The following is a 15,176-nucleotide window of genomic DNA, read 5'->3' as shown; positions in this document are numbered from 1 at the left end:
AATATAAATATTCAAATATATAACAACTGGTTAAAAGATGATTATTTTTGTTATTATTATAATTATTATACCACTAATAAATATTGTTTTATATTACTTTTTCGTAATATTACTTCTATTATCACCGCTACTACTATTATTCATATAAAACAATACTATTTATTGTAAAAATAAGAATATGTTCTTATTTGTCAACAAGCACTATCTAAAGAAATGATAAATATATTAAATATAATAATACAAATAATAACAGCAATAATAATAAAAGCATTAGCATTTATTTATTTGCTTTATAGTAATGCGAATTGGTCTCTTTTTCTTCAGTTAATTCAGAGTATCTTTAATATCTAAAACGTAAAAGTTTTTTCGATTTTGGAGTGTAATATGAGTTTGGCGTATTTGTGATGTTGTCTAAAAGAGTTGAGATATTAAAAAGATCTGTTTGAGGTGTTTATTTCCCGCCGGCTTTTGGATCAGCCGTGAGCTCTTGGATATTTGGAGGCCGGAGAGCGAGGTATTGTCCGTCTTTGAATGGTGCGTCTGTGAGGTTTATTACAAGCCAGACTTCTTCATATATCAGAGATCAGAATCACACGCGCTGGTTATCTTCAGACGCAAAACAATATCCAAACTTCTCCTTATCTTTCTCAGTCTGTCTCGTTCAGCTCACTGCACACTGTTTAGGTGAAGACAGTGGTGTGTGTGTGTGCGTGCGTGTGTGTGTGTGTGTGTGTGTGCGTGTGTGTGTCCTTCAGCAGGGACGCTTCCTCTCGTTTAGATTTCATCAGCCGTTCTTCTCCTCTGGCCGTACCTTCATCCTCCCGTTCCTCTCTTCAGCTCCCCGGGGTCAGCAGCGATTACACTCACACACACTCTGATAAAAGACCCAGATACACGTGTGTGTGTGTGTGTGTGAGACACAAACATAATCTCCCGCTCTGTATCTTTCTCAGATAAAGGTGAAGGTTGTTTTGATGAAGGCTAAGGCCACGGGTTCACAAATGTTTCAGCATTAAGCAGGATTTGATTCGAAAGCTTCCTTTGTTTAGATCAAGCGACACTAGGACATAGATTTAACACCCAGGAACACACAGTGATTAACAGGATTATATATTTGATTATTTCCATTCGATCATTTGTCATAATGTTTTAAAAATTAGAATAAAATATTTGTATTTATTCATCTAATGCAGTTTGGTGAAAATAATTTTCTAAATAAATTATTTAATTTCACAAAATATTGTTGCATTTTATCACATGTGACGGTACTTTATTAGTTAATTTTTTTTGTAAATTTCTTAATTAAATATTATTTGTATAAAACATTGCATAAATAATTTGTCATTGAAATACATATATATATATATATATATATATATATACACATATACATATATATATATATATACACACATATATATATATATATATATATATATATATATATATATATATATACATATTTATATATGTGTTTATAAATGTGTGTATTTATATATAAATAATAAATATACACAGTACACACAAATATACTATGTTCACAAAAAACTGTGTGTTTGCCTGAAATACATCCTTATATTGTACTGTAGTGAAAATTGCTTTGTGCAAATCTTATTTTATTTGTGAAGCGTTTTCTGTTTGTAATTCAGTGTGCATTTCTTCATGAATTTAACAGCAGAAGCCCATAAATCAGCTGTTGTCTGTGAAAATGAATGACTTCTCATTTATGTGCTCTTGTGTTGAACACGGGCTCTTTGAGGGATGAAAGATGTCTGCGTGAAGCTCAGAACAGGACCAAACCTTGACCACTCGCATAGAAAGAGATTTCTATGCATGCAGATAATATATAGTGTGCACTGTATACATACTGCATGCTTTAGGGGGTATAGTAGTATAGTAGGATGCGGTTCCACACACTCTGTTTTACTGGAGCAAATATCCGAACGAGTTTCAGGCAAGTCAGTGTTGATCTGTTTCAGAAAGCGATTTCATCTTAGTTCATGTTTGTAGAGAAATGCAACTGGTTTTTCTGTAAGTCTGTAAGAAAGAGATAGAGAAAACGCAATCCTTTTTCCCACAACTACTTCCTCAATGTCTGATCATAACAGCGCTGAGGGAAACAACGAGAGAAGAAGATAAAGTGACTTACAAAAGTGTGCGGACACCTGAAAATGTCTGAACGTAGATAACAAAATATAAAAGCCGGTGACATTTACTCTGGAGAAATATAGCTTAAGCAAAACATTTGATAAGAAGTGAGTATGGTTTGAAACAAAACAACAGATGAAGGTGTTAAAAAAAGAAAACCATGTGCGGTTACTAGGGTGTTCAGAACGGTTGCTAGGGTCTTGCATAATTGTTTATGTTGCTATGGAGATTTTTCATTATATATATATATATATATATATATATATATTTGTAGTGAAAAAATGGAATACATATTTATAAATTTTTGTATCAAATAAATGCATTAAAAATACAGACCCCAAAATTCTGAAAAGTGTTTTCCACAAATATAAGCATAGAAATAACATAGTCTTGTCTAAAAAAATATTTCTTATCTTAACATTCTTAACTCTTAGCATTCTGAGTATTTCTATATCATTTATCTGTAGTATGTAAGGTACTTCAATATATATTATATTTTATTTAATAATAAATGATAAAATTGCATTTAATATTAAATATATATTTGGTATATATTATGTAAAATGACATATTTAATGAATCAGTTAATTCATTATTTATTTTATTTATTTAATTTTCATTATAAAGGATATGACAGTGAAGCATTGTTGATGTGGAACAGAAGCTCTTTCTGAAGGTTTGCTTCTGCTTTCGTTTCACAAGGTTGTGCTGGAACACCAGATCAAAGAGCCTGTGTGTTATACACACACACACACACACACACACACACACACGTTGACTGCATGAGTGCATCACGCTTTGTCCCTTCAGTTCACAGGAGAGATCAATCTTAAACGTTTATCACTCTTTACTCCCGTCCCTCCCTCCCCTCAACCATCCATCCATCCATCCCTCCATCTCCTCCCTACACCTCCATCAGCAGATGTGTCCATTCATCATATTTTGTCAGGTTCCTTCCTGTTTCTCTCGGTCTTTTTTCAGTTCTGTCTGTCTCTATGTGTGTCTCACATCTGTGGCCCTCAGCACTGATCTGTTTCCTTTGTCATTATGCATCCTATTGCAGACATTTCTAGCTTAACAAGCTACGTCTCATGTGAAACTGTCAATCGAAACACACTCTATAATCTATGTAAGCGTGCGTGTGCACTCTTTTATCTATGTTGTGTGTTGTTGTATTACGAAATGTCTGACTGCAGTTATTAGCTTAAACTCCTTCAGTTCATTTACTGCATTTTGAAGAGCAACACAGTAAAATCTATTTAGAACACCTTACATACTACCAAAGTGCACACTACCAAAAACACCTTAGTAACCACAGAGCAACACGATGAAAACACTGGTGACATCCCAACACCCAACTATCACCCTACTGCAGCCTACCTAGAGCACCCTAGTAAGTGCATAGCAACACCCTAGTGACTACCCACAACTTCATAGCAACATGCTGCAGACTACAAAGACCACCTAAAGTAGCAATGATCTAGCAACCACCCAGAATAACCACCAAGCAAAAATAATAAAAAACAGTTTATAGAAACCTAGAAATGCCGTAGCAACCACATACTGTATAAGCAATGTGATGAAAAACACTTGCAACTTCTTAGCAAACCACATACCGTAGCAACCACCAAGCAACATGGTAAACATCACTTAGAATGCCTTAGAATCCGCACAGCAACTCCCTAGCAACCACTTACTATAGCAACCACCAAGCAATGTGATAAAAAACACTTTAAATACTACATAGCAACTACTTAGCGACCACATACTGTAGTAACTACCAAGCTACTTGGATAAGACCAATTAGAATACCTTAGAAACCATGTAGAAACGCCCTAGCAACAACAAACTGTAGCAACCACACTTAGAAGACTACTTAGAATACACTAAAAACCTAACTGTATCCACCACCAAGCAACATGTTAAAAAGCACTTGAAATGCATTAGAAACTCCCTAGCAACCACATACTGTGACAACCACCAAGCTGCAAACCACTCAAACCACCTTTGCATCTGCATAGCAACGCCTTGGTAACCAACATGCTAGCAACACCAGCTTTGTGCGTGCACTTAAAGAGCATTCAGTTATCACTTTCTTCAGTGAATGCAGTAAAAACAGTTCTGATTGGGTTTTTGACATGTTGATCGCATTTGTACGTGTTTGATATTGGATCAATATGTATTTTGGCTTGGTGTATCTCATACTTTATATCAAAAAACTTTAACCTCTGTCCCGCTTTCCCTCTCCGGTCGTCTTTTTCTCCCTTTTAGATTTTGTTCTCCAGTCACATTTGTTCCCGTCGTGAAAAATATCGATCCATTTTTAGGACTTCAGAGGCTTCATAAACTCGTTCTTGTCTGAGTAAATGTCAGACTGTTCCCCCTATGCTTGGATATTAACATTGTGTGTGTGTTTCACAGGCTCCCTGTCTTTGAGCGTGCTGCTGGTGTCGTTGGCGGTAACCGTGTGTGGCGTTTGGCTGGTAGCTCTCTGTGGCGTCTGCGGATGGTGTCAACGCAAGCTGGTGAGTTACACGCACACATTCAAGACATTCATGTACATGCATTTGTTTGTACAATGTTGCATCTGAGAATATAAGATGAGTTACTATTTTATAGTATATTTTTTTGCGAATTCATTGAATTCTCAGTTAAGTATCAACTTTGTCTCAGATGTTTCTCCTATAAAACAAGTGAGCAAACAGAGGACCTACCGAACGTATGTTGCTTCATAATCAGGAAATTTTTGTAAAATGTAAAATAATAACGTGGTTTACATGCTGATTAATCAGTGTAAAGGTTTTATTGATTAGGACGGTCCTGTGGCTCATTAGACAGATGGAGTGGAACTACGGCACACAATTCTTCACCGACCCGTTTGTTTGGGTTGCATTTGTGAGTCAAAAGTAATTGATTCCTGATGCGTCGTACATGGACCCCAGTGCGTGAACCCTAGAGAGTGATTGAGCTTGTATGACGACTGTCTTTGTGTTTTAATATGTGCAGCGTTTATACATGAGGTGCATTTCAGCTATTTGTGATTAGTGGTGTCTGTTATATCAAGTTCAAAGTGGGCGATACATTTTTATTTTCCAACTTGGACCAGTAAGAAACCACAGGATAACCTAGCAACTGATAACAATGCTCTGATGACTACCCACAACACCTTAGCAACTATATTAGCAATTTGCTACATACTACAAAGAATGCCTATATCTGAATACCCTGTCAAACACATACTGAATAAACACCAAGCAATGTGCTGAAAATAACTTCAAATACCACACAGCAACAACCGAACAACATGCTAAAGACCACCTAGAATACCTTAGACACTGCTTAGAAATGCACTAGCAACCAAATGGTGTAGCTACCACCAAGCAACATGCTTAACACCACTCAGAATGCCTTAGAAACTGTATAGCAACACCCTAGCAACAGCATACTGTAGCAGCCACCATGCAATATCCTTAAAACACTTATAACACCTTAGTAACACCATAGCAAGCACATACTATAGCAACCACCGAGCAACTTGCTGAAATGAAAACTTGGAATACCTTAGAAACTGCATAGCAACTTCCTAGTAACCACATGCTATAGCAACCACCGAACAACATGCTGAAAATCACTTAGCAACACTGTGGCAACCATCCAGAGCATCCTAGCAACTGCAAAGCGCTAAAAAGAACTTAAAACACGTAACCATCGCCTTAAATGTATAGCAGCTACCAATCAACATGCTGGAAACCTCTCAGAACCTTTTGGAAAGCGCATAGCAACACCCTTACAACCACAGAAAGCATATTAGCAACATTTTCCTTAGCAAATGTAATTTGTTTATTTTTGTAAAGGATTGATATTTCACCATGGTGATGTCATGTGAGAGTTTTGTCCAGTTTAAGGCTGAAAACAGTGACCTGTAATTTCAGCCTCACGAGCACTGATCGGACTTTTAAATGGCAGCGCTGATTGGAACGACCCCGAGCGACCTGAAAGGTGTTTCAGAGTAAAAGAGCCATTTCCCATTCACGCCACCAGAGGCCAAATACTTAATTGAACATGCCAGCAGATCTCACACATACAGGCAATCATAAATTCAGCCAGATATCCTCAGCCACAACTGTACGTGAACTTTGACCTTAGTCCACCCAGGAGAGTGACCACAGGCAATCGCATCGGGTATTATGAGGTTACTGAACTCGTACATGCCCTCTCAACCTGTGCGTGCATTTGTGTGTTTTGGTTAGTGAGGATGTGCACATGCATACTAAGAAGCATACTAGAAAGTGTGTGTGTGTGTGTGTGTGCAAGCCTGAGGGAGTGAATTTCTGTTTACTTGGCTATACTTTGGAGACCTTCTTTCATGGATGCCCTCACATTTAAAAATGATTCATAATTGAAGCAAATTATGTTTATTTATTTGTTTGAATGCATCATGCTGACATGTTTGGCTGTGCTTTATATGTAAGTCATTAACATTCTCTGTACTAAGTCCATAATATAAGCAAACTTCTTAAAGGCATAGTTCACCCAAAAATGGAAATTGCCGTTAATTTACTCACCCTCAGGCCATCCAAGATGTAGATGACTTCTTACTTTGGTAGAACAGTACAGATGGTTTTTAGCTGAAACTTGTACTTGGTGATTTTATTCCATGGGTGAGAATAAAAAAGCACATCAAAGAACACAAAATGAATACCCATGGCTCCTGACAATATATTGATGTCTTATGAAGGAAAATAATTGGTCTGTGCAAAAATGCACACAAAATGAGCCAAAATATAGTCAAAATCAACCATTTTTTTGTGCACTGTCCCAATAAAGGTGGTTATAGGTGGTTTAAGATGGTTTTCCAGCCTGGTAATACCAATATTAAGTTCGTCTAGCTTTGAAAATGTCTTTAAAGGTAGCCAGCAGACAGGACTGATTATGTTAAAATTGCTGTGTAAGACCAGCAAACCATCAGAGTCTGATTTACAGTGTTTTGCTATTATGACAATGGCTAAGTGAAAGCGTGCTTGTGTGTGTTTTGGTGCTCAGAACGTTTTGTGACCTTGTGTTCGTCAACTTCAACAGGAAATGACCCGCACTTCAGCAGGAAGCTGCACCTGTCGCTGCCTCATTAAGCTCAGACGGGTCACCTCTGCCAGTAACATTAAGCTAAATTGAGCGGTTAGCTGCGTGTGTGTTAAAGGAAGACTAACAGTGTGTGAGCTGAGAGTGTGTGTGTGTCAAAATCAATGTTATTTTAGTGGTATGTACATACTATAATACTGTAATATAAGTTTTCAGTTTTATTATACTTTCTTTTGTAATTTTATTACTATTTAGGTTTATCTCAGTTTTAGCTAAATTTAGTGTAAATATAAGTGTTTTAACCTAATTTTTTTATATATATATATATTTTTTGAATATAGAATATAATAATTCTTTATTATATTTATATTGTATTTATTTTCTGCTTCATTTTAATTCAATTGGTTGCTTGGGTGTTTTGTATTAAGCATGTTGCTATGCTGTTGCTTTGGTGTTTTGAGTTATGTGAGGGTGTTGCTATGCTGTTGCTAGGGTGTTTTGAGTTATGTGAGGGTGTTGCTATGCTGTTGCTATGGTGTTTTGAGTTATGTGAGTTGTGAGGGTGTTGCTATGCTGTTGCTAGGGTGTGTTTTGAGTTATGTGAGGGTGTTGCTATGCTGTTGCTAGGGTGTTTTGAGTTATGTGAGGGTGTTGCTATGCTGTTGCTATGGTGTTTTGAGTTATGTGAGTTGTGAGGGTGTTGCTATGCTGTTGCTAGGGTGTTTTGAGTTATGTGAGGGTGTTGCTATGCTGTTGCTAGGGTGTTTTGAGTTATGTGAGGGTGTTGCTATGCTGTTGCTATGGTGTTTTGAGTTATGTGAGTTGTGAGGGTGTTGCTATGCTGTTGCTAGGGTGTTTTGAGTTATGTGAGGGTGTTGCTATGCTGTTGCTAGGGTGTTTTGAGTTATGTGAGTTGTGAGGGTGTTGCTATGTGGTTGCTATGGTGTTTTGAGTTGTTATGGTGTTGCTATGCAGTTGCCAAGATGTTTTGGGTTCGTGTTGCTGCTAGGTTTTTTTTGAGTTTAGTTGTAAGAGGTTATTTCTGTACAGTTGCCAAGGTGTTTTGGTTTGTTAGCGTATTGCTAAGCGGTTGCTAGGGCGTATTGAGTTCAGTTATGCGAGGGTATTGCTATGCAGTTGGTTGGTTTTTGGGTTGTTAGCGTGTGCCTGTGCAGTTGCTAGTTCTTTAGTTGTTGTTTTTTTGAGTTATGAGGGGTTATTGCTATGCTGTTGCTAGGGTCTTTTGAGTTGAGTTATGTGAGAGTGTTGCTATGCATGGTGTTTAGGGTTGTTAACGTGTTGCTGTGCAGTTGCTCTATTGTTTTCAAATACTTTAGGGTGTTGCTAAGGTGTTCTGGGTTGTTCGCGTGTTGCTATGCAGTTGCTAAGGTGTTTTGAGTTATATGAGGATTTTCCTACGCAGTCACAAAGGTGTTTAGAGTTGATGATAACGACTTTTAGGGGTTTCTACAAGTCCAAACACAAGTAAGATTTTTTTTTTACTTTTTTTTTTTTAAGCACACGGGATTATAAACACATTTGTGTGTGCGTGCACATAAAGACTCGTCTGTTGGGATCGAAGCAGCCGTGTGTCGTCAGTGCTCTGGTCGATTCCGTTCCAACTCAATAAAAAGCCAATGAAATCAGACCAAGCCCACTTAAAGTCATCAATACATTATAGTGGTTCAAGTGTAATAGTGAGCTCCGGTTTCTTTTGTTTCTTATGTTCCACAGATGATAGAAAGTCATGAGGGTGAGTAAACGATGACAGAGTTTGGGTGTACTGTCCCTTTAAGATCGTCTCAGCGTTTCCAACCTCAGTTTTTCAGTGAAGAGAACAAGAAACGTGAAGGATTGTGTTGATCTGTACTGTGTGTCCGCTGGGTCTGTGTCGAGGGATCGGGTTGCGTCTTCTCCTCCATACAGGAAGACAGGCAGACTTTCAGACAGATGAGTGTAATGAGAGTGAGACACAGATACATCATACTCTCTTCATTCAAGGACAAACAGGACAACAGAGGTTTTCGGGGATTTTTTTTTTTTGTGCTCGATATTTTCATATTCTGCTGTCTGTAGTTCTTCGATCTGTTTCAGCCGTGTCTGAGGCTTCATTTTACACCTGCGTGAGATTCTCAGAGGAGCATTTTATTACTCAAAGGCTGCTCTTTAGCAGCTCAGGAGACGTAGATATGTTTCATTCAGATGTTTCTGCTAAAAATAGTTGATAGTTGTCACAGAACAGGGGTATAGAATTAATGTGGATAACATGTTGAGCTCAAGATGCTCTGTCCGACTCTTTAAAGAAACAGCAAAAAAAAACATGTACTCTAACCCTCTCTCACTAGCACTCTCTATTCTATTTCTATTCTATTAACCTGTTTACTTTCATTTAGAAAAAACTCCAGAAAACTGTCAAATAATAACACAGTATTTCTATCATCTCTACTTTTATTTCTTGACCCACAGCATTCTCTAATCTATTTCTATTCTACTTGTTTTCTTTTATTTTTAAAAACCAAAAAAAACTTTACCACTAACGCTATTCTTTTTACTACTTTTCTGTTTCTACATATTTAAAACATTGATCCTCTAAGAGTAGTTCTTTTTCTATTCTATTTCTATTCTATCTAATAGGTTTTTTTATTTAATAAAAAAAATCTCTCTAGCACTGTAGCACTCTATAGAATTTGTGTCTACTTTTCTTTATATTAATTAAAATAAACCTTTACCCCCCAGCACTACAGTTCTCTAATCTATTTCCTTTCTATTTACTTTTATTTAATTTTATTTTTTAATTATGTTTTCTTTTACTTATAACTTGACTCTCTATCTTTTGTACTGTATCTACTCATCTTCTTTTATTTATTGAAAAAGCAAACAAAGAAAAACACTAGTGCTAAGACTCTATTCTATTCTATTCTATTCTATTCTATTCTGTTCTGATATTTTATTCAATTAAAATACCTTTAATAGTATATATTAAGAACTCTGACTTTGGAGATAGAAAATTGCAGAAATGTAGAATTTTGTTTTGTTTTGCATACTTTTGCTCATTAAATGAAATAGAGTTTTTGTTTCCAAGATTTCGTTTCATTAAAATAAATGTCATTTCTGACTGGGTTGGCTGATGTATCTGAACTGTCTCACAATGTAAGGTGTTTGTTTACCTGCCGGTGACCAGCTTTTTACTTCATTAACTCTTCCACAAAGGCTTGTTAAGATGCTCTAGAGATTTAGTAATCAGCACCGGTCGTTTAATCAGTGCATGTGCGTCTGTTCGAGAGAGCCAGACAGATTTTTCCCAGATTTTCCAGTACTCGAAGGCTCAAAATCATCAGTAAGAACGCGTTAATTATGAAAACTGCTAACTAATCAGCAGTCATTTAAATCATATGCATCGTTTACCGTGGATTTTGTGAATCGTAATTAAAACTCCCTAACCTCTTGTATATTATTTTACGAAGAAAACAATAACACTTTACAATAAGGTGTCGTTTTTTAACATTGCATGAACAATGAAGCCTACATTTATTACGCTATTTATTCATCCTTGTTGATGTTAGTTAATGAAAATACAGTTGTTCATTGTTTATTGGTGTTAGCTCACAGTGCATCGACTAATCTTAATAAAACTTGTATTGGCAAATGCTGAAACTAACATTAACCAAGATTAATAAATGCTGTAGAAGTATTGTTTATTTGTAGCTAATCAGTGCTAACGTATTGTAAAATGTTACCAAAAGCTAAAACACTACAAAATGTTTTACAAAAAAAAAAAAAAAAAAATATATATATATATATATATATATATATATAAAAAAAAAAGTTTCACAAAAAATTTGTATATATATATATATATATCTATATATCTATATCTATATATATATATACACACAAACAAATATGCAATATTAAATTTTTTTAACAATCGTTTGACAGCATTAATGTCTGTGTATATATATATATATATATATATATATATAGATAGATAGATAGATAGATATAGAGAGAGAGACCGAGAGTTTCTTTGCTGAACATTTTTAGCAATGCACTTTTCAATTTAAGTAAATATTAAAAAGGACTATTTTGTCCCATTCTTGAAGTAAACTGTGATTATTTAGTGTTTGACTCATGAGTCTGAGTGAGTTGGACTTCAGTCTTCCCCTGCGTCATGACTAGGTGTCGTGGGGTCAAGCAGATTGGTATTAAATCCTTAATGAAGTCTGCTGAGACTCAGATTGCTGTATGTGTGTGTGTGTGTGTGTGTGTGTGTGTGTGTGTGTGAAGCGCTGTGATAATTACATCCTGTCTCGGGGTTGGAGGAGACCTCTTGTTCTGTACTGCACTTTTTGATAAAACAGCCGCTTCTCCCGGCACTATTTCACTAATAATGAAGGGAAACAGGCGTTTTGAAAAGCGACTGCTGATTTTTGGACTGACTGGAATCGATGTGATAAAAATAGAATTTTCATTCGGAGTTTCAGTTAACGTAGTGTCGACCCTAAGTAGTGTGCGAGGCTTGAGTCAGTAGGGTAGAATCAGATTTTTGCTCTTAGGAAGTGCACTTTATTTTGCTGTTAATTTAATAACTAGAGTTTAAGTAATAACTGCTACTGAGATGAATGGGAATAGAGCAGATCTCTTTCTGTGGTCTTTACTGTACTGTAGTACGCTGATCGTATACTGTATATAGACTATTACGTATGAAATGCATGCATTACCTAATAAATGTTATCACTGTTTGATTGTTTCATATATGCATGTTCAGTGATGATTCTCCAGCTTTATTCATCTCTCTCTGGTTTGGGTTCAAACGTTTTTTCTCTCTTTCTCTATCAATTTTTGAAGCACTTTATTGGAGCGATCGGTCACCTAGCATTAATACACATTAGATTTTTAAAAAAAGATATTTGCCGATATATAAAACGAAATGCAAAGATATCAAAACATTACTTTATCAAATAAAAATACAATAATAAAAATATTACTATTAACAGGGAGCGTTCTGCTAACATTGCCTTAACGTTGTGCAAATGTTGTGCAAAGTTGTGCAAATGTAAGAAATGAAATTATGTGAATGAACTGAGCTTATCATGTCGATGCATTTGATAAATGTTCTCATGACGTTAGAAGGATGCGATCTCAATGTAGTGCTGCCTGAGCGTCTTTTTAATGAAACTTTAAGCTGAGCGGGAACTAATAAATGTAGACGCGTGCAGATGTGTTTTGTTGTGATATGACAGCTTTACATGCTTGTTATGTTTAATTGAGCGAGTGGCTCAAAACTAGATCTATTTGCATTTTAAATGTAGTTTGAGAGCACGGCGTGATGGACTGAAAACAAAGTCTCTGACAATATTTTCTCAGGTTATTGACACCAACTGTTGAGCTTAGTTTACATGTCAGGAAATAAACATTTTAGTGAAAGGATTATTTGATTTTATAGTAGTTCTATTATGTATCATAATTTTTAGCATTATTTAAAAATATATATATTTTTTTAGATACATTTTTATATATATATCATTTTTAAAAGTAAGAGTTTTGAATTTTAGTTATAGAAAGTCATGATTTGGTTTGGTGCATTTTATATATATTGTTTATATTTTTTTAGAAAGTAATAAAAAGTAATATTTTTGTAGCGTATTTTATTTCATTTTTAGGTCATGCATTTTATTTGTAGGAAGTACACTATTTTTTATTAATTTTTTTATTTATTTATTTATTTTATTTTTTATTATATGTGTTATTTATTTTGTTATTTTAAGCTAGGTTTTTGTACATTTATCATCTTATTTAATTTTATTTCTATTATTTCATTTTCTAATGTATCATATTTGAAATATATATAGCATACTTAAATATTTCATTTATAGTTTGTTTTATTTTATTATATAGTATTTAATTATATATTTTGTTTTTATAGATTTTATGTTATGATTTAAATATTTTGTAATATGTAAATAGTTCTGTTTTAATTTTATATATATATATATATATATATATATATATAATCGTAATATTTTTTATATATCGTATTTTTATAGATTTTATTTGATAGAGTAATGTTTTAATATCTGTACATTTCATCTGTAAAATTTTTTTTTTCCTTTTTTTATATTAATGCTAGATGATGGGTGGACCAATCACTCCAATAAAGTACTTCAAAAATTGATAGAGAAAGAGAGAAAAAATGCATCTGAAGCCCAAACCAGAGAGAGATGAATAAAGTTGGAGAAGACACAGAAAAGAAGAGAAGAAAAGGAGAATATATGAAGATATAAATCCAGACATGAGAGAGCGTGTTTGTGTCTGTTGGGCTGAAGCTCTTTCTGATGTCTTTGCCTGCAGCTGTGTGTGTAGCAGTGTTTGCACGTGTGTGTCTTTGCTCAGAGCGAGTCATGCTACTGAATGCACATTTCTGACTCTCTCACACACACACACACACACACTCACACACACACACACACACACACGCACACACACACTCACACACACACACACACACACACACACACACACACACACACACACACACACACACACACACACACACACACACACACACACACACACACACACACACACACACACACACACACTCACACACACACACACACACACACACACACACACACACACACACACACACACACACACACTGTCAGTCAGTGCCCCTCGGAGCCTCACAGTTGGCGAGCTGTCTCTTCCTCGGCTCGTCTCAATCATCGACGGCGTTCTCTCCTCCCTCACTTTCATCCCCACTTCTCTCTCTCTCTCTCTCAAACCCTCCTCCTCTCTCTCTCTCTCTCTCTCTCTCTCTCAGTCCGTTTTGTTTCGCTCTCATCTCTCTCTCTCTCTGTGAGAATTTCTCGATACAGCTGATGACAGATGAGTTTCCTTTGATAGCTTCTTCTTGTCTGTCACAAACTACTTACCCAGAAACTGCAGCCAGTAAGTACTCAGCGTAAGTGTGTGTGTGTGTGTGTGTGTGTGATATGTGACTCTCAGCTGAACGTGTTGTGTGTTGAAAGTAGTTGTATTTGCATGCATGAACAAATGCACGCTTAGCTGCACATCAAGGACATGCTACATGTTCCTCAGATGTATTTTGCCTTTTTTTATCTTGACTGTTAATATTTTTGTTGCATTTCTAAAATTATTAACATCATTAGTTAAATATATGCTTCTTCATTATTTTTTTTAGAATTAAATCATTAGGATGTCTTTTTTGCAGTAACGTTTTACCATTAATACATTTTCTCTTTTGGGTTATGTAAATAAAAATCATGTATTTATTTGAAGATGTAGGTTTTTTTTAAAGACATCACCTTTTTTTAATCATGTTTATTGTTTAGTGCTTTTATGGCTTATTATACAACATGCATTGTTCATATTTTTCATGCATTATTTTGAGTTTTATAAAAATATGTGTACATAAATTTATATTATTACATTTACATTCAGATAAGTATATGCATCTTGTTTTATTTTTATGTAACAAAAAATATTATATTATTCTTGGTAATGATTCTTACATTCTTACCAAAATTGCTATTTTTTTTCTTGTGTTAAGCATTAATTAGCTGTCTTTTTGCATGTTTTTAAAAACATTTTTTTTCGAAGCTCAATATTATTTTTTTTTAATATTTTCAGTAACTGTAAATAATTTTAATGGTTTAGATCTCAGAGAATATATGCATATTAAAATAGAAAATATATATAATATAAATATAAATATTATAAATAATATATGGTAATATATAATAATAAATAAAAATTATAATATAAATTTATAATTACAATTATAATAATGTAATAATAATATAAAATAAATATTTAATAATTTTTGTTTTAAGCATTATTTAGTTATTATTATCATTATTATTATTGTAAAAAATAATCAATAAATAATGATAAATACTATTTTTTGTCCTGTATCATGCACT

At 34.7% G+C, this 15,176-nt stretch overlaps 1 protein-coding gene across 1 annotated transcript in view; it reads left to right on the top strand.

Moving 5' to 3' along the window:
* The window catches only part of LOC122330698 (synaptotagmin-7-like), a 66,715-nt gene that overhangs the window by 44,356 nt on the left and 7,183 nt on the right, over window positions 1-15,176 (top strand). Inside the window, exon 2 of the mRNA XM_043227933.1 lies at window positions 4,570-4,673. Coding sequence (XP_043083868.1) covers window positions 4,570-4,673 — 104 coding nt within the window. The remainder of the gene's footprint in view (window positions 1-4,569; window positions 4,674-15,176) is intronic.

Source organism: Puntigrus tetrazona, chromosome 25 (assembly GCF_018831695.1).
Source record: "Puntigrus tetrazona isolate hp1 chromosome 25, ASM1883169v1, whole genome shotgun sequence".
Taxonomy (NCBI): domain Eukaryota; kingdom Metazoa; phylum Chordata; class Actinopteri; order Cypriniformes; family Cyprinidae; genus Puntigrus; species Puntigrus tetrazona.
Note: the sequence above shows the minus strand (reverse complement) of the source record. Positions and strands in the feature narration are given on the sequence as shown.